This window comes from Aythya marila (genome assembly GCF_965140915.1).
Source record: "Aythya marila genome assembly, chromosome: 3".
Taxonomy (NCBI): domain Eukaryota; kingdom Metazoa; phylum Chordata; class Aves; order Anseriformes; family Anatidae; genus Aythya; species Aythya marila.
In genome coordinates this window covers 97932005-97959087 of record NC_139044.1, presented here as the reverse complement: position 1 = coordinate 97959087, position 27083 = coordinate 97932005, and the positions used below count along the sequence as shown (strand labels likewise).

Below are 27083 nucleotides of genomic sequence, written 5' to 3'. Positions count from 1 at the left end.
CAAGGACAAGAATGGCTTTTCCAAATGCATCATTAGTGAAAGGAAGACTATGGGCCTGCTGCTGAATAGGGTGAGTACCCTGGTGACGTAGGACACAGAGAAGGCAGTTACTGAATGCCTTCTGTGATTCAGCCTTCACTACTAAGGCCAGCACTAAGGAATCCCAGGTTCTGGAGACAAGAGAGAAACTCTGGAGAAAGGAAACTTTCCCTTTCTTGAGGAGAAATGGGTTATAAATCATTTAGGCAAATTTGATACTCACTTATCCACAGTCCCTGATGGGATGCACCCATGAGTGCTGAGGGAGCTGGCCAATGTTATGTCTAGGCCACTGTCCATCACCTTCAACAAGTCATGGAGAACAGGAGAGATACCTGAGGACTGGAAGAAAGCCCATGTCACTCCAGTCTTCAAAAAAGGCAAGAAAGAGAACTACAGTAATCTACAGGCCAGTCAGCCTCACCCTCATGTCTGAAAAGATGATGGAACAGCTCATCCTGGATATCATCTCTGAGAATGTGGAGGAAAAGAAGGTGATTGGGAGTAGTCAACATGTATTCGCCAAGGAGAAATCATGCTTAACTAATATGATAGTCACCTATGATGGGATGACTGGCTGGGTAGATAAGGGGAAAGTGTTGTCTACCTTGATTTCATCAAGGCTTTTGACGCTGTCTCCCACAACATCCTCAAGTAAGCTCAGGAAGTGTGGGTTAGATGAGTGGGCAGTGAGATGGATTGAGAACTGGCTGTGTGGCACATCTCAGAGGGTTGTGATCAGCAGCAGAGTCTAGTTGGAGGCCTATACATAGCAATGTCCCACAAGGGTACAGGGTCTAATCCTGTTCAACTTATTCATCAGTGACCTGGATGAAGGATGGAGTGCACCCTCAGCAAGTTTGCTGATGTTACAAAACTGGAAGGTGTGGTTGAAACATCAGAAGTTTGTGCTGCCATACAGAGGGGCCTTGACAGGGTGGAGATGAACCTCATGAAGTTCAACAAAGCCAAGCGCAGGGTCCTGTACCTAGGGAGGAGTAACCCCATGCACCAGTACAGACTGGGGGCTGACCTGCTGGAAAACAGCTCTGCAGAGAAGGACCTGGGAGTCCTGGTGGACAGCAGGCTGACCATGAGTCAGCAATGTGCCCGTGTGGCCAAGTCAATGGTATCCTATGGTACCTTAGGAATAGTGTTGCCAGTAGATCGAGGGAAGTGATCCTCTCCCTCTTCTCAGCCCTGGTGAGGCCACACTTGGAGTATTGTGTCCAGTTCTGAGCTCCCCACTACAAGAGAGACCTGGAGATCTCCTCTGGAGATGTTCTAAAGCCAACAAGATATGATCCCGTTCAATGTTCTCTAGGTGACCCAGCTTAAAGAAGGGGGTGGAACCAGTTGATCTCCAGAGGTCCCTTCCAACCTCATCCACTCTGTGACTGTGCAAGTGTTCATTGGTTTAACCTGATGTGCATTCCTGTGGTGTTATTCATTTGGCATACAATAACAACTACTCCGCTAGTGAAATTCCAGGCTTAAAAATGAAGAAAAGTCCATTCAGGCTTGCACAGTGAGAACTGAAGCACATTTCAGCCCTTTCTTCCTTTAGTGTCTTTCAAAAGTTTTTTCAGCTCTCCTATTTACAGAGATGCTTACATAAAATAGGCTTTAATAAAGAAACTGTTTTAAAAATAGATGTTTTAACTATAGATGTTTTCTTTCTCAAGTACCCTCTTCCTTTCAGAAATTCAGCATTGAGTTGACCAGTTCAAACACAGTATATGTCCAGGTTTATGCCTAGATGATTTCTGAATAAAATGTACTTATCTAACATAAACATTACCAACTCTGACCATTAATCCAACAATCTAACATGCCTAATCTATATCAAGTTAGTTTCTTATATTCTTTCATAAACTTAACATTAAATATACTTTAAACCAAAATTATTTGCATAATGTCATACTTGATCTTCAGGTAATAAATACCCCTACTGTAGTTCCACAGAAAGGCATTCACAGAATTTACTGAAATGCAGATATCCAGTTCCATAGCAGAAATTTAGAAGTAATGATAAATGAATAAAATTAACAGTATCTATTATGCTTCAGGAAACTGAAGAGGGCTAGCAGCAGTAAAGCTACTAGAAATACCTGATAAATTCCAAAGCCAGCTCATAGTGCTCTTTCTGAATGAATAAGAAAAAACAATAAACATGAAATTGTTCCAGTTATTTTACAAATTGAACCTGTATTAAGTTGCTAAATATTTCTACCAGTCGGCAAATACTTTTGAAAATTTATTATAAATGCTTTCTATTTTCTAGCTACTTTTTGTCTTTAGGCTTTGTGTGTACTCCCTAGCATCTGAGACTGAATGGGATGCATCCCAGAGGAGGATGCATCTAGCAACTTTTCTTTCCTTTTGTAAATTTTTTTTTCAAGTTTTCTGTCAAATTTTTGCCTTTTTTTGTAATTTCTCACATAGATGGTTTCTTTGTTTTGGCTTCTCTTTATTTACTCATGGAGCATCCACATCCTTTTCCTATTATCTATCTGTTTAACTAGGATCCCTGTGTTTTCAACAGTAGTTACATTCCAGCTTTGTATGACATGGTGTGTTTGAATTTGTGCTACTGACCCACATGCCAGACATGGCATTAATTTCAATTAACAGTGTATCTATAACAGAGATATATAGTATTACATCTAAGATAACACCCTAGATGTTTCAATTGTAGTCAAACGGGAGGAATGGACCTAGTACCTAATACATTGTCAGTGTCTCACTATTGACCATAATGTCAGTCTAGGTCACTAGTTTTGGTAGAGACTTTTATATGCACCTAATTGGAAGATCCTTAGAAATGTATTTTTTTCTGTTCTTTCTGCTGATCATTTAAGCTCCTTTTCTGAAGACAGAGAAGCCCCAGAATATCTTTTGATGCAGGCCGCTATCCTCTTATTTTTGTCTGACTTTGGCCAGACAAGTAGTGTCCTGTCCCTCCATATTAAGCCATGATGTGAGTCTTGGAGACTGCTACCAAGACTGATAGCTTAGGGAAAAAAACAGTTCTGTCACTGTGCTGCCTGTCCAAGTGAATGTAGCCAGCTTCCATGCAATTCCTGAGGTGGGAACAGTCAACAGAGTGTGTTTTCCCTAGAACTCATGCAGGACAGATGGAAAATGCTGGAAAATGTTTCCTTGATGCTTACCACACTGATATGCAGAGCTTTTTGCAAACCTGTGCCAGATGCTACACTGTACAGTTCAAACCTACTGTAACATTTACTAGAGGCTTTCTGCATTAGCTGTTTTTGTAAAAGTCACCGTCACCCACACCCAGGTAAATACAAATGTACACTGATTACTAGCTGGAATTCCCTTCAGTGTGAATGTACATGGAAATACCGCTTGAAGATTGAAAGAGAAGTTATCAGCAACTGACTTCTTGAAGGTGTAGAGTCCACGTCTCACATCTCACCCTCCTTCCACCCTCTCCTTGCACCCTTCCAGAAACCTAGTGGGATTTGGACTGTGCAGCTAATAAGAAGCTGCAAAGGCCATTGGGCACCTCCCAGAGGTGCCTGTCACTACTGCAAGAGGAAAAGTTATCTTATTTTCACTATAGGATGTAGTCGTTTACTGCACCCATGAATTTTGCATGTGGAAAAACTGGTTGCTGATAATATATATGTATTTAATTTAGCAGAGAAAATATCATTCAAAGTGAAAAGTCTGTTCAATTCTTTCTTTTTTTTTTTTTTTTTTCCTGACTCTTCCTTGATTCAATACAATTTGCATACTGTGGCACTCATTATGTCTGTGTCAAAGACTTGGGGGCGGTGTGGTGGTGGGGAGTGTTATATAAAATCCCACATAAATTTGCAGTAACGATGTGGTCTCAGTTATGAAGAAAACTGTACTGTGAATGTATTTTGGTGAATGTATTTCAGGTGGGAATACTATTAAAAGGTGCATAAATTGCCTGATGTAGCATTTTTGGGACCATGTTATTAAAAAAGGTGAGATATGGCATTCTGATGTATCCTTCACATCATTTAAATGGCTTTATATTTGTCAACACAGCTGTCGATAAAATTTCATTGCAGTATTTCATTTTATCACTTGCAAGTTTATGGGGCTACTTGAGTTTTTATTTTATTTTGTAAATCATGGACTATAATGAGATTTATTTTTTTTTATAATAATTTAAAAAGGAACTATCCTGTGCATTCCTTGTTCTAAGAACAGTTCTTCCAGGCCATCCTGCTTACTTCCTGCTTCCACTGACCTGAGTAATTGCATCTGTTTAGGTCTGAAATAGGGAACTGCACAGTGAAACAAGTAGTTGTGCAGAGCTTTAGAAAACATAGCACCAAAACAATGTTAACAGGCAGAATACTTATTTAAGTTGGGTGTTTCGCAGCAGTAAAAGAGGAAGTATAGAATTTATTTTGAGTAAATGCAGGTAATGCTGAATTGTCAGTGCTCACTCTGTGGATGTATCTTTTCTGTTGAATTAGGTGGAAACAGCAACTGATTCAGATACCGAGAGCAGAGGCCTACGGGAATACCACTCTGTTGGGATACAAGTAGAAGATGAAAAACGGTAATTCAAGCACATACAAAAATCTGTAGGCTTTCATAAAACAAAGCGCATTTATAAACAGTGTTAATAACAAACATCTGGCAACTTCTGCTCCTAAATAATTCATAAAGCCAAATTTCTTGTATGCATGCTGGTCATTTGGTAAAATTTGTAGAGAATATTTAGCAGTTGCTTATCATTCAGTTAACTTTACAGTTTTAATTGGAGTGAAGGAAGTGAAAGTTTTAAATTAAAGTGGTGCATTAATATCCTTTCATTAGTTGCAGATCAAAAACAAAGAGATGTATATTGGGGTATTCTTTTGATAGGACATCCTGTACTGATCCAGGCCTTCCCAGGCCTCCTAGGGAGATACAGTGGTTAGGATAGTATCTTTATCCTAAGCTGGAATCAGCTTCTATGCTTGTTCAATCTTTACCTAGTTTTGTAAAACTGATGGCCAATGCACTAACCCACTGGTTGGCTATCCCTGGCAGGCACTGCCTGTTAAGTACCGGACTGGGACCATTATCTCATTTCACGGCAGCTGTCAGACAGTATCTGTCTGCTAATTGCCTTTTACCAACATTGACTAGAAGTAATTTGAAACAATAGACCTAGATGTGAAAAGATTTTGCAAATAATCTTTGAGCGTCTATCTACCTTTATAATATAAATCTTTTCTTAAATGTCATTATTCTTGGCATGTTACAATAGAAAAGCAAGATTTAATGGTTATCCTATGAGGTTGGTAAAAAAAAAAAAAAAAAAAAAAAAAAACAAAAGAACTCTTAAAACTGTAGCTTTTTTTTTTCAAAGAATTGTTAACAGTCCTAACTTAGCAGATTTTCATGTTTTATCTAATTATGATCATTAATATTTGGATTTTTTATACATATATTTAGCAGTCTTCCACCAGGAGATGCAACCCCACAGTTCTGCTAGTTATTTCCAGTTCATTTAGTAATGATACATGGTATTTTGTAGTAAGAGAATAAATCAATATTTGCTTCCAGAGATAATTTAAATGATTTTCTTTTGTATCTTTGCTAAGATCAATGATGCCACTATGCTTTTTGTTTTTTCTCTCTGCTGTTACTCACTGTCTTATTTTAGTGGAATATGCACAAAGAAAAATATTTAGCATAAAATACAAGGAGAAAACTAGAATCCATCCATTGAAATACTATTCTGTGCCCTGTATAAACATATATGACTTTATATGACTTCTTAATACCTTTCCTTTCCTCCTTTATCAAGACATGGAAGATTTAAGCGCTCAAACAGTGTAACAGCAGCTGTCCAGGCTGACCTGGAGCTGGAGGGCTTTCCAGGACACATCACCATGGAGGACAAGGGACTTCAGTTTGGCTCGTCATTCCAGCAGCACTCAGAGCCCAGCACCCCCACCCAATACAGCGCAGTGAGAACTGTACGGACACAGGGACTGTTCAGTTACAGAGAAGATTACAGGACCCCTGTTGACACCTCAAACCTTCCACCACCAGAACCCTGGCTAGAGCCAGCCATTGAGACAGTAGAGACTGGTCGAATGTCTCCTTGTCGACGGGACGGATCTTGGTTTATGAAGTTGCTGCATACTGAAACTAAGAGAATGGAAGGATGGTGTAAAGAAATGGAAAGAGAGGCAGAAGAAAATGATCTTTCTGAGGAAAGTAAGAACATCTTGATATCTTTTCTTACAAATGCTTGCTAAAAACTGTTAGGATAAATTGATGGGGTGTTGTTTTTCCTTACTCATTTTGCAGTACCAAAGACACTCTACAGAACCATTAGATATAGGCCCCCTGTCCTGCTACTGACAGTGCACATTGGTCTTTGCCAGAGTAAGGTTTTATGGAAGCAGTTGAGGAGCCAACTGCATAGAGTCAAGTGCAGGATCAAAGCCTGGCGTTAGATACAGCGTGAGTTGGGCAATAGCTCCATCTGTAGCACCAGCTCTGGCACATTCTTCTCACTCTCTTCTGTGGCTCCAGTGCTTGATCCTTTGCCACAGCACACAAGGTGGTCTTTTGTGAAGTTTTTTTTGTTTGCCATTTTTCTGAATCCTGAGAATCTGTCTCTTATTTTGAACAGGCATTTTAAACATGTTTTCATTCCTGTAGAGACACTAGAGACTATCATAAAGGGGCCATTAGAAGAACAGGAAGGAATAGGCAAGAGCAGTAGTTAAAGTACTTCTTCAGTTACAATCCCACATAGTTCAGCAGCATTTTCTTATTATAATTTTATCAAGAATCATTATTATTCTCTCACTTCCTGTGGACACCTTGAAAGAAGTGATGGGAAAAAGTGAAAAATAATGTAGACTATTTTGGAACAAGATCCAAGCCAGCACTAATGATAGTAATACATCAAAGTGGTCCTAGTACTCAGTAGCCAGCTCCCTGTGATTCCCTCTGAGGTCAATTATCCTTGTTCTCCGGTCTTAGTTTTATAAATATTTCAATCCCTGCCAATCTGAATTATTGTCTCAGTCCAGATTTTCTCAGATCACAAATTAGTTCATATTAAGTTTTCTTACTAGCATCTTTTCCTACACTCTTACAAATCCATGCATCACCTCTGAGTATTCTTTCCTGATTGTCTTCTTTCCCCCTCAATGAGTTCTTATTTATGATCTACCCCCAGGTCTTGGGCCATGCCCGCATGGTCACTAAAAGGCCAATTTCTATTTCTTGCACTGACCTTTTCAGAAGAAGGAATATCTGTATTTTTACCTCATCATTTCCATCTTACAGTCATATTTCTGCACTATATTGTGCACAAGTCTGCCCTTAACAAGGTAGCTTTTGGGGTGGGAAAGAGCATAAGGCTGTTTTTCTTCCTTCAGCCTCCAGTGCTTTCCAGAATTTAGCTTTTTGTCATTATTTTCATTATGGCAGATATGAGCTGAGAGTCCTCTCTTTGCATTGATAACATGAAGACTTTATTACCCTCCTAGGTGCTGTTTAAGTACAAATAATAAAATATTTTGCTTTGCTTAGCTTGTGTTAGGATTCCCAAATGTTATTTCATAGTGGTTATTTTTAATGCTTATTTTTACCATATACATCTTATTTTTGTATTCCCCAAATCTTTGCACTGCTAAATACTGACATTTCTCTGCCATCATTAAATATCCCAAAGCACTAGCTTTCAGTGTTGCCTGGTACTGATGTGGGGACATCAGTGCTTGTGATCATTTGCTATCTCCTTTCTTTGCAAGCTCTTCCTCATGCACAGCCATAAACAAATTTGCAAACATCTGAAATTGGCAGTGGAAATGTTCTCGGGTCTTCCTCATTCACAAACACAGGTAGGGTGTTAGTGGTATTATTCTCTAGAATCTGAAGCTGGCTACGTGTTATGTTAGGAAAAGTCGGAGGACCTGATTTTAATTGACCACCAATTTCTGGGTGAAGAATGACCCTCCCTTCCACCATGTAAAGTTACACTTGCACTCCAGAAATACCCTTAAACACTTTGCAACACCTAGAAGTTTTCAGAAAATTGTAGAGAAGAACTTGAAGGATAAGACAGAAAGACAAATTGGACTTTGCTAATTTTTATTAACATTCACAGTTAGTGAGACCCTTTTAACCTAGAATCATTTCAGAGAACACAAAATGGAATTTCAGTATTTTCTATTTCCTCATTTGCAGAGTGACTCTGTAAGAGAAAAAGAAAGGGCAATTCCCTCACATGTAGATACTGAAATACAACTGAAATGGACTTTTGCAATTCCCTTTTTAACATAACCAAAATAGGTTCATTTTCTATGTTTGGGGGAACAATCTGGCCTCCCTAATAGGTTAGAGTAGGAAGTATAAAATAGATCTATATAGCATAAATGAAATAAAATGCTTGTCTTCAGCTGTTTGTCAAAAGTGACACACAGACTTCTGCTTTTCCATCTTATGTGATTCATTTCAAGAGATACTCCTAAAATCATTTCCGAATTACATTATCTTTGAAATGGTAAGCCTTCGCTTAATATAGCTAACATCAAGCAAAAGGAAGTTATCAAAGAATTATTTTCACCGAGGGAATGATCATTTTAAAATTTCTGCTAGATGCTTTTTTCCTGTTGAGTAGTCTCTGACACATTTTGTATCCCCTGTTTAAACTATATAGGTTGGAAGGTATGAATCCATAAGAACTAAAGTTTAATGATATCCCTCCATGAAATGTAATTTGACATATTTAAGCATTTCTCAGTTCGCTGAAGAAAATACTCAGAAATACAGAAGCCAGAAGCAACTAAATATGTTTTTTCCATCTTTCAGCAGGACTACTGTTCCCATGACACTTCACAGCAAAGTTTGCACATTCAAACTGTCATTGTTAATGCTGAATCATTCTTTTTTTTGGCCATGGTATATTAATTGTACCTGAAGAACAAATATAGCTTTGCATCTCAAAGGAGAAGGCTGTCTTTATGCTACCACTTCACTTTTGTTTTAATCAAAGGAAGAGTTAAAACAGAGCTGCATTTTAGAAAACAATTTCATTTTCTGTGTTAGCACAATAGCCCTGAGATCACAGAAAGCTGTCTGATTGCTGTATTGATTTTTTTCTTTCACTGTAGCTTTTCTCCCGTAATGTTGGTTTAAGATCTTCACTCATCAGGACTTAGAAAGGGAGAAGATAATCACTGCAACAAAAATAACCTAACCTCTCACACTTTCTTTTTGCAGACAGTATTTTTTCATTTGGTCAGTTGCCATGAATCGTATTTTGGAGTCTCTGTAAAGTTCAAGTGTTGTCTGTGTGGGCTGTTATTTGTGTTCTCAGTGTTTATCAGAATATATATATATATAATATATATATGGCTGGAAGTGTTCCCAGGGTAAGCTATCTCATCATTTGCACCAGCAGGGTGCCTTCCAGCAAAGATATGTGTTTCTCAAGGGTGCTGACTGGTGTTTCAGTTTTACACCCTGAAAATTGTATTTGGCTATTGCTGGCGTGTAAGTGATGACAAGAAAAATGCTCCAGGTTGTCACACTACAGCTACTGAAGACACAAAGGGCCAGGACTCTGCAGCCCAAGAGCTGAGCTTTATGCACTATGTGATGGGAGCAGGGAGACTTGCACAGGAAGCAGCAGAGCCTGCGAGCCCAGAGGGGAGCCACAACTTGCAGGGTCAGGCATGATGTGGCAGAGGGAAGCAGAAGACATCACAGGCTCCCAAACACCACAGATTCCTCTACTGAGATATTTCAGTGTGCAGGTCAAATGGAGAACTGCCACCCAGACTTTACTCTCATATCAAAATCCTAAGATAACAAAGCACAAAAAAAAAAAAAAAAATAATAATCTTAGAACAGAGTCTTTAAGCCCAGTTTAAACCATACCAGCACAAAGAGGTTTTTTGCTAATATCTTTCTTCTGCACCATTTTTAGGAGCTCTGCTGGCACAGCTATGCTCTATTGAAGTAAAGTGATCTCTAGTGTATCAGGCATTAGCAAGACAGCGTAAAATATCACCTTTCTCTCCCCTTACCCCTTCATTCCATGGATGCTGAATTGTCTTTGCTAATCCTCCGGTTGGTGTTTCCAAAGTACTGCAAGGGGTTTAGTAACACAGAACTGTAGCAGAAAAGGTAGAGTTAAATCTCACACACTTTGGAAAAAAGAAACCTCACAACCAATTTATTTCAGTACATTCATAGTTAATCATCCATAAAAGCTTTCTTAGGTATTTGACCAAATATAGGTTATCCTTTAACCAAAGAGAGATTACTGACATCATTTCCTAATGCCTTTCACAACTCTATCCTTCAGAAAATATTGAAATTGACATTTGGATTGTTGTAAATAACTACAGAATGTCTTAATTTCCCTGAAACAGTAGTTAAAATCAATACAGGACAGTCCCATAGTGAGGAACCCAAGAATTCCTCCTAGCATTTGTATTGCTGAGCTTAAAGTTTCTCTTCTCTGAACTCATCTCCATTAGGGTAAAAATTGAACGTGCACAGAGGCTCAGGGATCACAAGGATCCCATTGCCATACCTTGACTCCAGAACACTACAGACTGATGGCTGTGCTGTTCTAAAATATCATCTCACTCCAAACATTATGCATTTATTATTATGCCTGCCTGCTATGTTGCCAGTGGAAAAGATGCATATTTTAGACAGATTTAGGCTTAGTATCAGAAAAATTTAGGTTTACAGATTGCACAAATATTCTGGTTTACATGTTAGGATGATGAGCTAAGTGACAGAATATTCTTTCAGGCATACTTTCTCATGTTGTGTGTAGAGCGATTTATTTACAATCTTAGGAATAAAAAAGAAAAGTAAAGAAAGAAAAAAAAATGAAAAAGAAAAAAAAAAAAAGCAACAAAAGGAAATGAAAATTTAAAACTAAAAACTAAAACACATCATTTAAATAACACTAATACCAGAAGCAGACTGATTACTATAGTTTCTCATTACAGTGGTGCAACTGAGCAAAGCTTTTAACCTGTCAAAAACAGATTTATAGCATCAGACTATATGTCTTGGTTTGATCAATATAATTCTAACTTTTCTTACTCTGCCTTTGTGATGTGAAACTCTATTCAGTTATATGAGTCTGTAGCATTCCTCACACAATACAACATGTATAAATATATATTACTTGCAATTTTCTTGTAATATGCTTATTGCAGGGGAAAAGACACCATTGTGTTAATTTTCCATGTTGTATACAGGGAACTTCTACAATTGTTATCCAGGATATAAATCCTGAGTCTGCATCTACTGCAGTCACAGTAAGAGTTTTGTGCGTCTTCAGAGTAAAACTCATACAGGACCACACAACAAAAATAGAGTGCTTTATGTGCTTCACGGAGCAGAATTAAGGTGGTATGACTCTTTCAAGTGAATATAACATTATCTTAAGGAGGGGAGAAGGTATAGGAATTATATGAAAATTATATATATTTAACTATGTTGGTTGATTTTATCATCATTTATTTACAAGCAAAATCTTTGAAGCATCACCAAACATCTCAATCTCTCCAGTCTCTAACATTCATCATTCCTTCATGGAGATAATCAATCTGCACTCATCAGAATAATTCCCCAATGCATGAAATTAATAACAAGACTTTGGCTGTCTATTAATATTGTGCTAAAGATTATGAATTGAAGTGTTTTAATACTTTAATTTAATTACAGCAAAGCAGAGTAGCATGAATATGAGAGATTCTAACTTCTATGTTTTATTAAGTCTGATTTACTTATTGAAATGGAAATAGAGTTAGATCTTTAGTAAATGGTAGGCCTGTAATTATACATGTGTATTCATCACTCTTGGAGCCTTTTTGAAAGACTGCTCACCAGTGCTATATGCTGCTTCAAAACGAACTTTATTCCTGGCAGTGGGGTCCTAGTTCTGCAAGTTGTTTAAGCCTGCCATCTGTAGAGTAGTTATGAGGGAATGAGGTTTGTTTAGCTTGGAGAAAAGGACTTAAATCGGGGTGTAATTACAGCTCTCCACTACCTAGTGGGTACAAACCGCGAAGGTGAAGGCAGTCTCTTCTCAGAGGTACACACTGAAAGGAGGAGAGGCAGTGGGTACAAGCTGCAGCAAGGGAAATACCAACTGGACAGAAGGACAAAACTCTTCAACAAGAGGGTGATCAAGGAACCCTGAGAGGCTACGATTTGTCTTCCTTGTGGGTTTCCAAAACTTGAGTGGAATAATAGTCTGACCAACCTGATCCTTGCTGACAGATTTAGGCAGCTTCAGGTGAAGTCAGAGAGAGGAACCAAAGGCACATGTTTCACTCTGGTGGTCTTCTTCTGGGGAACAATGGGGAACCTCTCTGCTTCATGAGACATGAGCATCACTCAGCATAAGGTTGCTTTCTAGGAATCTTCAGCATATAGCTGGACTTGGTGACACATGCAGATAGCGCAGAACCAGTGTCTGACATCCCAAATGGAGGTGTACCACTCCAAAACACAGCATAGCCAGTGCCTAAAGTCTTGTCTAGTCTGTCTGGGTTTTAAATCACAGATACCTGTCAACATGATCCTTCATGATAATGAAAATCAAGCAAATGTTTATTTAATTTGGGGTTTGGAGTAACCAAGAGACTCACTACAAAATATTGGTCAGATATAGATTCTGTCAAGATCTAAATTTCTGTGGTAGGGCCCAAACCAATGCATTTTCCTCATACTAAATGCTTGGCTGTGAGATACAGAATTCAGTGGAGGAAACTAAAACTGAGCTTTATTCCCTGTGAGACAAGCACTACAACCATCAGCCTACAGAACCATTCTCACTCTTTTTCTGCCTGGTGAGTAGTTGAATGGAGTGTGGAATAGCTTCAGCAAGGTGATGCCAGGGACCTGCTAGTGCAGAATTCCTCAACTTGGGAAAGAAGGGATTCTGACCCCACACTGGGAGTTTGTCCTATGTCCTGTGCTGTAGAGCATCCAGGGACAAGGAGGATACAAGTTTGGTCGACAGTTACATTTCTACCTTTGTTTAAAATGCTGACAAACAAATGAAAGTGATTTATTTCAGATCGAGTGAAACAATTCTTTTTAATTTATATTTCTGTGTGTTTTTGGGGGGGTTTTAACACCTGAAACATTGCTTTTCCTAAGCCAATGACTCTATAGAGGAAAGCAAGGGGTTTGGTAATCAAAAACCCCAAACCAATTAAAATGTTCTGTTTCATTTGGTCAGCTAAACTAAAACAAAACCCCAGTGAATTACTCATACAGCCCTGAAACACTTAACCCTTTCACAAATGGGTGCCACAAGGGACAGATGAATTATGCATGTTGCTGTTTAATTTAGTGTTGTGGCACAGCTGTAAACTGTTTATCTAACAGAAAACAGAATAGTGTTTAAGAAATAGCTTTACAAATTAATCTATGCTTTTAAAGTTATGAAATACATATGTTTTCACAGAAACTGAGCCTAAAACTTCTGTTTCTCTCTTGCTGCTTCTTGTGGTTAAGCAGATGTTTCACTGGTCTAGAGTAAGCAGAATTAAAATGTAACTATTACCAAAATATTTTTTTCATATACCACTCAGTCTTCTCATCTTCTTATTCAAAATAACAATAAAACTTTAAGCTCTGCAAGAATTTAACTTTTTTATATCACATGTTGCAGTCCAGTTTTATTGTATTGTAGCTTCATTCTACCCTAAGCCTCTTCTTTAAATTATTGATTTAGTTCCTTCAAACAAGCAGTCTGTTTAAATTAAAAGATGCCAGAGTATTTATTATGTTACCCCTATACCTACCTCTGTCATTTCCCTAAAGATTATTTAAAGATCAGGAAATTCTCTGGAAAACTCAATCTTGCATTGAAACCCCAGCTTATTATGCATTTTAAAATGTTGCTTTTTCAACATAGATGTTGAAAGGATGTGCAATTTGATGTAGGAAAGTATATTGCTACCAACTGAAGTCTATCCCAGCAAATGTGGGACTCTAGGAGAAGCTGGTTTTCTCAGGATAAGCCAGTCCACTTAGGCACTCTAGTCAATAGAAAGAGACATCTTCAGGAGGCGATTCATCACATCTAAAAACAAGTGCCTAACATGGGTGAGCTGATGAGCCGACTATTTCCTGTCTTTGATTATACATGTATATAAATAGAAATTTTGATTTAGAGAGCTAGTTCTTGGAAGCAAAGTGAAGTAAAACAAATTGGGTTGGTTCATTTCCCCTGTTCTTGTGTACACTGTAAATAACAAGCATACTGACTGGGGAAAGCCCAACAAGCCGTGTGGGTTGGTTGTGATTCAGCAAAATCCTGGAGCACTTGTTTGTGTCCCACTCTGTCTGAACCTCCCATGCTTAGGTCTTCATGTATTTTCCAGGGTAGACATATAAATAAATTATGTTCCTCAATCAGGTCTGTATTGTAAGTTTATTTTTTTTAATAGTGGCTGATGGTGCTTAAGAGATGAGTCTAGAAAAGCTAACGGACTTTGGATGATAACTTAAAAAGAGCTTTAAGTTTGGTGACAACTTACTAGTTTCAATGTCAGTAGACCTGTTGAATCATTTGCAGTAATTATTTGTAGTTAAATGTTTTGTTAAGTCAGGATGCATTTGCAAAAAAAAATAAAAATAATTAAAAAAATAAATCTGGATAATAATGTTTATCACTGACTTTTTTTATGTTGTTGTTGCTGTTATTTACTTTAAAATTTAAGATTGTTCTCAAAAAAAAAATATGTGTATATGCCTACTTCAGGAAGCTGTCTGTGTTCCTTTGATTTTTTTCCTACTTTCTTAAGCAAACATTCTTGGTAATTCTGAGTTATTAATATATCATTTACTATTTACAAAGAGTAAGATGCCACAGAGCTTTCCTATATCTATATCTTTTAAAAATATTTTATGTGTATAATCAGAAGCAGCAAAATATTTACTTCCAGTATAAACTAAGCTGTGATTTCAGCTACGTATTCTTTGAGCTGGCATTTACATTTACTGCCAAAACATCTATTCGTAATAACCTCTCTGTATGCTTAGTCCTAGGTAAGATCCGAAGTGCTGTTGGAAGTGCTCAGCTGCTCATGTCTCAGAAATTCCAGCAATTTTATTGGCTCTGTCAGCAAAATCTGGTAAGTGACCATGTCTGGCCATTCTTGAAGAGTTTATGACTCCTCATACTTAGCCTCATACTTAGTATTCTACAAAATACTACTATTCTACAAAATACTAATTTACAAAAAACTGTAAATTTTACAATTAAATATTTTTACTTCAAAGGCAACAACAGAAACTAATGTAGTGTAATGTAGTTTCTAATGTACCCAGAAAGTAGCATTCTGAAATGTCATTTTCATGTCTCACATTTGTCTTACTGTTCCTTTTTATTTTTTTTTTTAACTTAATCTTGAAGTGTAGTGTTAGTACATTTTTTATCAAAGCCAACATGCACTTTCAGTAATTTTAGTCTAGTTGGGTGTTGTCTTTTTTTTTTTTCTTTTGCTGTCTTTATTTAAAAATAAATAAAAAAAAATGAGAAGGGAACAAATGCAAGTTTTCTGAGACATAATATTATGGCTTATTTTTGTAAGACCCTAAAATAGTAACAGTATTTCTGGTAAGAAAGGAGGAATTTTTCAAATTACAGTAGGCAGAGAATAGGAGGATACAGGATGCAGCTTTCTACCTACCTGAAAATAGGACTGATCTGGGAAACGGGAACATTCATATTGTTCATGAAATTGGGTTTTATGATTTGCACTGCCAATTATATATAAGATGTCCTAGGGCTAAAGGAACAGATGCAGTATATTACTTGTAGGAGTTACTGCTATTGTTCTGGAAGTTCATTAGACACTAATTTGATTCGAAATGTTATCTTCGTTAATATGACAGCACTCATCAGTGATGTAAACGTTGTAGCAAGATGATACTAAGCAATAGAAGAACATAATGCTTCTAGCTAAGGCTAGTGGTACAACACCTACTTTCTTTGGCTTACTTGAAAACGAAATGTAACTTTCACCTCTTGACTGTCCCTACACATCATACATTAAATGTGCTGAATTTTGTTACATGCATGACAGCAGACATGACCTATATATCTGGTTAGATACATTTCTTTTTCTGTTAGTATTTGCTACACAATTTTGAAAGCAAAAGTCATTCTGGGGAGACCTATATACTACTTTCCATCCTTAAGGTTAAACATCCAAAATTCCTGAAACTGTAGTCAAATATTACCGAGAATATCATGCCAAAAAAAAAAAAAAAAAAAAAAAAAGGCCCACCTTCTGATATAAAAGGATAAGATATATAGTCCTCTTTAGGAGAGAATCCAATTATCCACTTCAAAGATTCTGTCAAAACAAGAAATTGAATAGCTATGACAGAATGACAGAGGAAATATGCAAAGTCAGGCAAGCAGGAGATGACCACATCAGTAGTATCAAATATATCATGTGTGCTTCTATTTATTCATGTTTTTGATAGTGAAAGAAGGAAATCTTCATCAATGCCTAGAAGTTTCTTACTGCAAACTTCAAAGTGTCTTCCATTACCTGATTGATTAAGCTATGCAAACTAAGATTTGGAGATCCTAACCTCCATTCCACTTCATTTATCTTCGAGTGGGACCAGCACTTGTGCTTGAGAGCATTGCTGTAATAACGAGAACATCTCCTGCTCTGCACAGCCATCGGCAGTTTGGAAGTGCTGACAATTCCTTACTGCAAAAGCAGTAGTAGAAATCTACCGCTTTGCAGATAACATGACCAAAAAAGGGCAACATTTTCTCTCCTTCTTGTTTGGATAATAAACCTTTGAACTCCTTAATGGCAGCTTCACCCAATTCTGGATATTTCAGCTCTGAATATTCTTCAGCTTCATTAAATCAGCAATGGGCTCTGCAGAAAGCAGCAACTGCAGAACTGGACTTCTAGCTTGTTCATGTTTTGAGGCTTTTCTTCTTATGCTTAATGGTAGAGGTTTTTTGTTAAATAGTCACTTAGTGCTTATCTACAGCAGGCTTTACATATTCTCCAAAGGCAGCATCTTGGTGCCCCATGGGAATGCTGGCAGATAGCAGCCAGTTTATGAAGTCCCCCGCTGGAGAACAACTAGTGCTTACAGGGCTACAGCACAGCAGTTTCTGTAACAGTATTCAACAACAATAACCATAAATGTACAACAGAGAACAACAGCATCTACTTTTGCCAACACAAAAATGCAGCAAAGTTTTAAGAACAGGAACGTACTTACTCGAACTGAAATTTAATCATTGCCTATGGATATTTCTAAAGGGTGACAGGAACTTCAGGCAACATATTGATGATGCTCTTGGTTAAGATCTCTCACTCAGAGTAAATTCATACAACTGGACTTTTTGTCAGGGAATGTAATAATAGGACAAGGAGTAATTGTTTTAAACTAAAAGAGGGTAATTTTATATTAGATAATAGGAAGAAATTCTTTACTGTGAGGGTGGTGAGGCACTGGCACAGGCTGCCCAGAGAAGCTGTGGATGCCCCATCCCTGGAGGTGTTCAAGGCCAGGCTGGATGGGGCTTTCAGCAACCTGGTCTGGTGGGAAGTGTCCCTGCCCATGGTAGGGGTGTTGGAACAGGGTGATCTCTAAGCTTCTTCCAACCCAAACCACTCTGTGATTTTGTGATTTTTATGAGAATCTGACTGACTATCTCTTACAGTATATGGTTCCCAATAACTACTAGAAAAAAAAAAAAAAAAAAAAAAAAAAAAAAAAAAAAACATCATTGATTAATGACTACTCCCTGCTGAATTATTCACATTATCTCTTGTAATACCCTGCTTTTTCTTTGAAGTGTCCTCCTCCATACCCTAGTCAGCACAGATCCTACTCAGCTCTTGAAATCATCTCTCGGTGTGTCACGGTTGCAGGCAAAAACAGAGCATCATGAGCATGGGCCAGGTAGTTTTTGCTAGCTTTAGGCTTCCTTCGGACGGAGGCTGCAAAGCTGAATTCCAAATACGATACAAATAAAAGAGCCACTTCTGAAAAGAAGCAGGTTTAAGGCACTCTTTCCAAAACCCAGTTAGCTGTAATAGTAATCATTTTTGCTAGCGTTTATCTACGGGCTGCGAATCCATAAGTGATAGCAGCAGGAGGCAGCCCTCTTGTGTCCGCACAATGCACTGCATGCTCCTGTCCTCCCTGCTGCTCTGGAAGCTGTGCTCTTCGTCATCAGGGATGAACAACGCACAAAGGTACAGAAGAGCAATTAGCCTTGATTCACAAGGCAATGACATTTCTATGAGTGGCATCATTTTGTGTCTGTTTAGAGGAAAGTGGGGAAAAGGAGACCAGGCTGGAGAGAACAGATCGCAGTGTAAGACAAATTGCTATGGGACTGTCCTGACAAATTTCATGCGGGGAGTTGGTTCCTGAAGCCTCTGATATTGACCTTTATTCAGTAATTAATACCACTGACACACACTGTAAATAGTTTTGGAATAAATTGGGATCTTCCCAATGCAGACATCTTCAGTGAACACTAATCTGGAGTTGCATCGTTTTTCCCAGAAGTCTGTTATAATCTGTACTGGAACTTCTGTTTAATCCCCAAACTTCCTATGAAATTAAAGTTTTTCTAGCAAGGTTTTTGAAGTGTATAAACTTTTAGGCAGTTGTTCTTGGGCTGGATTCCCAAAGGGTTTTAGGTACGGGTGACACTACACAGCATCATGCCCAGCTCCAGCCACTCAGCTCCCACAGTGGTCCAAACCCAAATTTAAGTAGCAGTTCCCAGTGTAAGACCACTAGGAGTGAATAGAAATGCTGGTTTATCTTTCTTCCAAGTTTTAGACAACTCTGTGGAGCTTTATTCACTACCTAAAATGTCTTCATCCATTAGATTCCAAGAATACAGGGCACAGAGCCTTGCTTCATCAATAACACCACAGTTTATTTATTACTCAGTAAATTAGGCATTACAGCTTTTGCCCAGTGAGGGGGAAATCATGAGCTCCTTTGGCCTGATTTCAACTGCATCTCTCCTAGCTCCATTGCAGAGACCTTCTTAACTACTTCCTCTTGCCCTGGGAGATTACTTCTCCATCATCTTCACAGAGATGTTTACCAGTTAAGCTCACTAAAGTGACAAACCTGTCTTCTTGAAGAGTACCAGTTCTCATAAAACATGAGGTACAGAGTCTGTATGCTACCTTTTAATGCAATTTTTATCCAGCATTAACGTTTGGTTAATCATCAGGTTATTAGCGCCACCTAATGCAGTACCTGGGAATAATACCTGCCCAGTTCCTGAGCATGATTCGACCCCATAGAGAACAAAATCCTAACATACCACCCGGATTTTAAAGTTTACACACATATTTGAAAACCCAAGACAATGTAAACATCGAATCCAGCACAAGTTGACAACTTCCTCGTAGTGTTGCTTTGTCTTCTCCTCAGCTATCACAGATGTAATTTTTAACCAGAAAAACTTCAGGCTTCCTGGAATACGAACCACATCCTCATTCCCTTTAATAATCAGCAGAGAGAGGTTGTCAGCATGTGCCAGATTTTAGAAATGCAGATCAGCACAGCAGATGGTGTTGAGGAGCTCTCTGTGCTGCACAGATGCAGAAAGGCTAGAACAGGACATGTAACTCGTTCGTGTTTGGGTTTTGTAGGAGGCACAGCTGCAGAGCATGTGTAGCCTTAGCCCTGAGCAGCACTGCAGCAACAGCATCTGGCACGTCTTTCCTGCCTCAGAGCACTTTGTTTAAAGCCTCCTGTTCTATTCATGCTCTCTCCTTTGTGCATGACAGGACCCGAGTGCCATGCCGAGACCAACTTCCCAGGACCTCGCAGGTTTCTGGGACTTATTGCAGCTCTCGATTGAAGATGTCAGCATGAAGTTTGATGAACTGCACCAGCTGAAACTCAATGAATGGAAAATAATAGAATCACCTGAAAGGAAGGTAAATAGACCATGGACAATACCATTTACTTCCCACTTACAGTACTGTGGTCTCCCTGTGTTAAATCCAGTAGTGAAGTGTGGAAGATTTCTAGCCCAAAGATAGAAAACACCTACTGGTATAGCCCAATTTATACATGGAAACCTTCATCATATATGAGGGGGGGTTATTTTCTTTTTAATAATGTTGAACTGAATTGTGTAACAAACAAAATTGATTTTGCTAAATCCTGTTTGTCTGCTCTATAACATTTGTGTTGAAATTATTTGGATTCACATTAAAAAGGCTACAATTGAAATATGTTCTGATTAATTCAGACTGAGGACAATAGCCCAATAATTCAATCAAGGTAAACTGCAGCATGCTGCTCCATTTGGGCCAGCTCAAACCTGAGCATTATGGTGCTTAATCCTAACCACAAGAGATGACTGGTGCTGGGCCACAAGTGAGATAAAAGAGTATGACAAAGCACAGTGCCGGTCAAACTAAAGCTTGACTATGAAAGTTTGGGGGAAAAGAGAATTTCTAGCAAACTGCCTGCACCTTTGTGGTGCAGCTTGGGAAACACCCCTGGCCACCAGGCTTCCAAAGCAGGTGGCACCATGGCCACGAGCACAATGTAAACCTGAAACTGCCTTTCCCCTTCCCAGAGCAACTCCCTGCCCTGCTCCCAAATTATCCCACTGCCCTTGCTGATTATTATATCAGTCAGATGAAGGCAGCATTTGGTTTGAGTCAGTACTGTTGGCCTCAGGTGAATACTTGTTTGGTTTGGGAGGAATTAGGAGGCATTTTGACAACTCTTTCATTTCTTCATGCTCCTCTTGGATTTTAATTTTCAGCCAACTGATTGGTGGATGGTGAGTTTGCAACTCTTGCTTACTAGTGACAATTGGAAGTAAGAAATTATTGTAGTGACAGCAACAGTGGTGTTCCTGAGAGGGAAATAATTAAAGGTGAAAAAAATAATAAGATGGGACAGCAGGAATGGAGTCCTTATGTTCCTGTCTAAAAACAGGAAATAAAGAAAATAAAGACTGGAAGAGCTGACTGTCATGGAGAACAGCATTTTAGGCTGCTGCACTGTTCTTGCTGAGTTGAGAACATTGAACTATGTTCTTAAATTTAACTCTAGTCTTGGATAATGCATTTTGGTAGTAGACTCAGAATTTAAAAAAAAAAAAAAAAAAAAGTAATGATGATTCTGCAAACCACAGGTGTATCAGTTCTTTTTTATTATTATTTGAATCCTGCTGTGCCTCAAATTAACTGTGTTCTCCATAAGGAACAGCCCATGCTCTGAACTATTACAACCACTGTAAGAAGTGATCCAGCAGAAAGATATATCATAATAACCATACAATACATATGAAGTTGTGGAATCTCCATCTTTGGAGATATTCAGCCAAGTATTAAATATGATGACAAAAAATGTGTTTTAACTTCAAACTTGAGTCTAATTTCAAGTGGGCTTTGAATAGAGTATTGTACTGAATCATCTCCAGAGGTCCCTTCCAACCTAAACTATTATATTATTATGTGATTCTGCAATATCTTTTTAAGGTCCTTATGTGATATTCCACAATCTATAATGGAGTAAAATATCAATTTCATACTTCAGAAAAGTTCTTGATATAAAACCTGCAGAAGTCATTTACAGCTACGTTGGTAGCAAAATCTGTTGACTCTCACTTTATAGTTTGCTAATTTTTCAGTATAATTTTCTTTAAAATGGTCCTGGCTGACACGGAGAACAATCAGCCCTATGTTTTCTCTCTGGTTGGTGCTTGCATGTTTCCATTTAGCAATTCATAGACGAGAGTAAACTAACAGACATGTATACACAGCTGCTATCTCATATCCAGCTGAGGCTAAACTCAGTATGATTAATTTAATTAAAAATTCTGTCCTGCTAATCTTTGATGGTCTTTTCACTTGATCAAACCACACAGATGCGCTGAATTCTTATTGGAGAGCCAGTGTGTGTTTCTGTTTATAATGAATGTAACAGTGTGTCAGCTGAAACTAAACAAATTTATGTGAAAGCAAGGTATGTAGACTGCATGTGTAGGACACCTCTAAGTACAGTAAAAGGAAGCATAGCTATCTGAAGGCACAGGATGACAGAATTTGTGCTGAAGTAATGGTTTTCCATCAGTGTTTCTAGAATGTGTAGCCCTTCAAGTAATCTATTAATCAGCTGATCTAAGAGCGCAAAGTGAGCATGCTTGATGTATGTAATGAGTATTTTGCTTTGTATGTCTTCAATTTGCATGTTCTGCTGATGGTAGCTTCCACACACCATTCACCTTGAACTCATTCACCTCCTATTGCAGGAAGAAAGAAAGGTTCCTCCTCCTGTACCAAAGAAGCCCCCAAAAGGAAAATTCCCCATCACAAGAGAAAAATCTCTGGACCTACCCGACAGGCAGCGACAAGAAGCCAGAAGACGGCTCATGGCTGCGAAGAGAGCAGCCTCTTTCCGGCAGAATTCAGCCACAGAGCGTGCAGACAGCATCGAGATTTACATCCCAGAGGCTCAAACCCGGCTTTAAAGACAGAATGCTGCAGAGTTCCTTTTTTAGACAAAATGCTTGTACAGTTTGTCACTTACCTGGTAATTTTTGTCTCATTCTCTCCACTAAATATGCCCTTGCTGTTGTGTTCTTTGTGCCATAAGCACAGTGGAATGCTTTTGATTTCCTCAGAATTTGCTGAGCTCACCGCAAGAACGACTTCTTTTGTATTTATTGTCTGACTTACAATCAGCTACAATGGATAGGGCTTGTTGAGACCTGACTTATCCAGTATATTCTCAGAGGACAACAAGAAACACCTCTTGAGATGGAACCCAGCTTACTTTTTTGTTATTTATATTTTTATAAAATGTGTGATAATTAGGGATAAGAATAACAAACTTATAAATGGGTGCATCTCACCATTCACTAGAGGCATTAGCTAATCCAAGTAGAAGGTGCTACAAATGTAAAGAGCAGGAAAGAAAGAACCCATTTATCTCTCTGACCTCCAGTTTCTTTTCCTAGAACCCAGCTAAAATATTTACCCATGTGCTCTGCCATTCTCCTCATCTTTGTTACTGCAAAATAACATTAGGTCTCTCATGTCATGTCAAGTTTCTGGAGATGAACAGGGATATCCAGCCACTAAAACTCCAAAGTTCATCAGAAACCAAGAAGCATACAAGTCTGGTGGTGTTGGGAATGCCCACTGAGAAACGTTTGCTGTTAGCAGTGTAACAACACTCTGAAACCTAAGCAAAATTATAATGCAAGAGGACTTGAGTGATGGGTGAAAGGAAAATGGAAGCCTTAAAAAGTTAGATCTTCTGTAGCAAGATGTGTAAAGAAAAAGTTATACTTACTCCTTTGGAACACTCATCGCATTTTTAACAGTTCTTTTATGTGTTAACGTTTATTTTAAGCCTTCTCTCTTTTATTTCAAGAGCTGCGCTACATGTAATATTTCAAACTCTCAAAATGTTATATCAATTGAGTTTCCAGGGTATCCTTGAGAAAAAAAAAAAAAAAAAAAAAAAGAAAAAAAAAAGATAAAAAAAGAAAAAAATCTTGCTTGTTTAAAATGCCAGTTGTGATGTTGTAAACAGTTTAAGAAATATGAATGTGAGTGGTAAGTATATCTAAGTTTAAATGGTTATGTTAAGGTAAAGGTGAACTGTGGTTTACAGTTGTATTTTTTTTAGAACTATTTTTCTATGCAGTATCACTTACAGCAAGACTAAGCTTCTTGCTTGCTTCAGACGTAACAAACATGACTCAAGAGAAAACTGATTTCCAGCCATGGAATGTAAGGAAAATAATGTATTTTCAAGCCTCTCATTATCAGAAGATAGAAGTGGTGACTCCCACAATTAAGAGGCTTTAAATCAAAACAAATTGAGATAGAATTATGCCACTTCACCTACCTTCCAGAGCCAACTGAGCAACCCAGCACTTAGAAGTCTTCAGGTGAAGACGCAATAAGATAAGTAACCCACAGACTCCGACTCCAAGGTTGGAACACTACTGAATAATACTTTAGGTCAAAACAATATTAACACAGTGAGACAGACAGTCCCATCTACTGCATTTCCTGTTTACCTGCTTTAACAAATGCAATGTATTTAGCCATAGGCAGAACAGCTATTAAATTATACTCTAGCACTTTGGTTCTTCACCTGACAAGCACTTTAAATCCGTGTCCCACACACCCTGCAGCCTGACAGATGACTGAAAACATGAATTATCATAGGTTATGCAGATCTGACATTGCTTCTAATCTGTTTTGGTTTGGTTCTGCTTTTTTATGTTGTTTTTCGTTTTCTTTTTTTTCTTTTTTCCTACAGTGCGTAGTACTAAGCATGAGTTCTGTCTTTGGAGCACAGCTAATAAAGCATGTTTAGCTTCAAGATAGGAATCTTTAGAGATGAAGTTTTGAGATGTTTCTGTGAGGAGAAAGCCCTGTAAATTGAGCCTGATATCTGGTATATACTTTGCCAAATAGCCTTAAACTATATTTGGAAGCAAAAACCAAGACGAATGTATATCCTTCAAAAATGAAAAAAAAAAAAAAAAAAAAAAAAAATCCCTGAAATATTCTTCTATAGACGAAAACATTATCTTTCCCATCCCTTGTGTTTTCACGGCATTTTCTATTAAGGAAAGAGCTGAATTCTGGGTAGTGTACAATATTGATACTACTTCTATATTTGTTGTACTATTTTGAATACAAATGTACTTGCAGACACTGGCATCTTTAGTGTCAAAAATTGATATATTATTTAATGTGGAGCTGCTAATTAGAAATATCCACATAAAACTAAAGCTAGTGTCTTTCCTAGTTTTAGGAAATATAAAATAGGCACACACAACTAAATATATGAAGCTGTTATATACATATATGGCAGCTGATACATTTTCTCTAATTTCCCTGTACATTTCACACTTGACTTACTTATTTGAAAACTCCCATCTGCAGGGACAGCTCATGTGATAAGACAAGTTGCATTTGATCCTGCCACTAATCAGACTTTAAAAGTCTGACAGTTGTAAAGACAAATCATTAAAAAAAAAATTACAGATGTGCTTAGATCCCAGTTGACCTAATAATGCTTACTTGGGGCAGTCCATCTAAGCTTTTAATTTAGAATCATATTTTCATTGTTTTTTGATGTTACAATTTTAATGGATGTTCTCAGGCAAAAATAGGCCTGCAGGAATGATGCCAACCCTGAATTTTACACTTCCCATGCCATTACAAGCAAATGTTCAACATAAATGTTGGATGCATATGATTTCTGTTTGCTCCACCTTTGTTCCAAAAAAACAAGAATGGAAACAAAAGAAAAAGTATCAAAATTTAATTAGATGCCTACTGAAAGATTTGATAATATGTTATCTGTGCATGTTATATTTCAAAGTGCAATATATTAAATTCTTGTACAGGTAACATTCTATCATAGCGAGCAAGAAAGCCATTTCTATCTACATATTGTACATTTTGTTAGTTTAGAAAAATAACATTATGCTTATCATACTTGTGTTGCAAATAAATCAATTTTTTCAATCCCTGACATGAGAAACACAGCACATGGTACCTTGACATAGAAACAGATCGATTGTAATCTGACCCCACATCATAAAAATAGAGTTCAGTTACAAAACTAATGCAGGAGGAGCATAAATAAACATAAAGATAGAAAGTAGAATACTTTCTACTTAGAGACATCATGGAGTACATCCACACAGAACAGCTGGATATAGCAAAATAGTCTAGTATTTAATTGAACATTAATTGGACTTATATTTATTTTAACCAATGAAACTTATAGAAAGTCTATGTTCCTTTCTTCATTGCCTGTAAAACACAAGTATAATAAACAGAATTGTGAAAAGTTAAATAAAGAAAAAGACCTGACTGGTTGATATCTGCCATACTTATTTTTTTGCTTTGTATATTTTTTTAGATTTGAAATTCTTTGTAAATTGGTGAAGTATATTATGGAGTGTTTTACTATTTCTTGTCCACCTGATCAGAATGGCCTTTGGCAGTGTGCAAAGACTAATAATGTTGTACAGTTTAATACCAAAAAAATACATTTTAATTCATGCTTAAGACTTGTCACGATGTTAGATTTGAGATTAATCAGGAAGGAACTAAAGTGTGCATAGGAAGGTGTGTGGATTTCATGTCTATATAATACATTTCATATAATATAAATTATTTGTTTTAAAATAAGCCCATGTCCTGCTGTATCAGTAAATTATTACTCTACTTTCTACTCCTTTGGCACTGCATCTAGTGAGGGAATTTTTGGTCATTTGGTGGTTTGCAAGGAGAATACTTTCTTCCTAAGTGATTGTGTGCCATAAGTGACCTGCGGTCTCTCCAGGCCCTGCTGCAATTGGTGTAGTGGCATCCCTCCAGATGCACTCATCTCAGCTGTTTGTATCCAATATCTTGAGCTTGCCTTGGCTGGCTGGTGGGTTTGATGTCCTTCTTCTTTGGCATTACAGGCAGGGTACACGTCAGAACCTGACCCATCAAGGTATGGTTTGTGCATGGCCATTCAAGGTCTTGAATTTGAGCAGGTAGCTACAGGTGCCAGGGTGTGTGTGCTGAAAAGCCGTGAAATCCTGTGGAGCAGGAGCCTTTGCATTAGGCAGAGAGTTGAAATGAAATGCAAAGAGGTGTTACTCCCATTGCTGTTCCCAGACCAGATGGCTTTGAGGTGACACCATGGCAGGCTACATTCAAGGTGAGGAACAGCAGTTAACTTGTTGATGCCTAGAGAGGTGCTTCCTGGTGTATCGCAGGTCGACTTACATTTATACAGTGCCTTTCATCCAGAAGGATCTCCAAGCACTTTATTAGCTGACATGCAATCCCCAGGCCAGGCCCCAGCTGGTGCCAGGATGGTCGTTACCCTGCCTGCAGGGGGACACTGGCCTGGGGAACTGCAGGGACAAGGGCTCTTCTGCCTGTCCCCATGCTGCAGGGGAGGTTCTTTCCACATCACCCTCCAGCACCCAGGGAGGACCCACA

General features: G+C 38.1%; 1 protein-coding gene across 2 annotated transcripts in view; it reads left to right on the top strand.

The window, feature by feature from the left end:
* The window catches only part of DLGAP2 (DLG associated protein 2), a 99736-nt gene extending 73805 nt beyond the window's left edge, over positions 1 to 25931 (top strand). Inside the window, exons 6-10 of one of the 2 annotated variants that reach the window (XM_082758093.1) lie at positions 4524 to 4609; positions 5849 to 6264; positions 15100 to 15191; positions 19869 to 20021; positions 22358 to 25931. In XM_082758093.1, the coding sequence (XP_082614219.1) occupies positions 4524 to 4609; positions 5849 to 6264; positions 15100 to 15191; positions 19869 to 20021; positions 22358 to 22576 (966 nt within the window). In that variant the 3' untranslated portion in view covers positions 22577 to 25931. Of the gene's footprint in view, positions 1 to 4523; positions 4610 to 5848; positions 6265 to 15099; positions 15192 to 19868; positions 20022 to 20749; positions 20882 to 22357 lie in introns of those variants that run through there. The other variant, XR_014317307.1, reaches the window with a different exon arrangement.
* The last annotated feature ends 1152 nt before the right edge of the window (positions 25932 to 27083 follow it).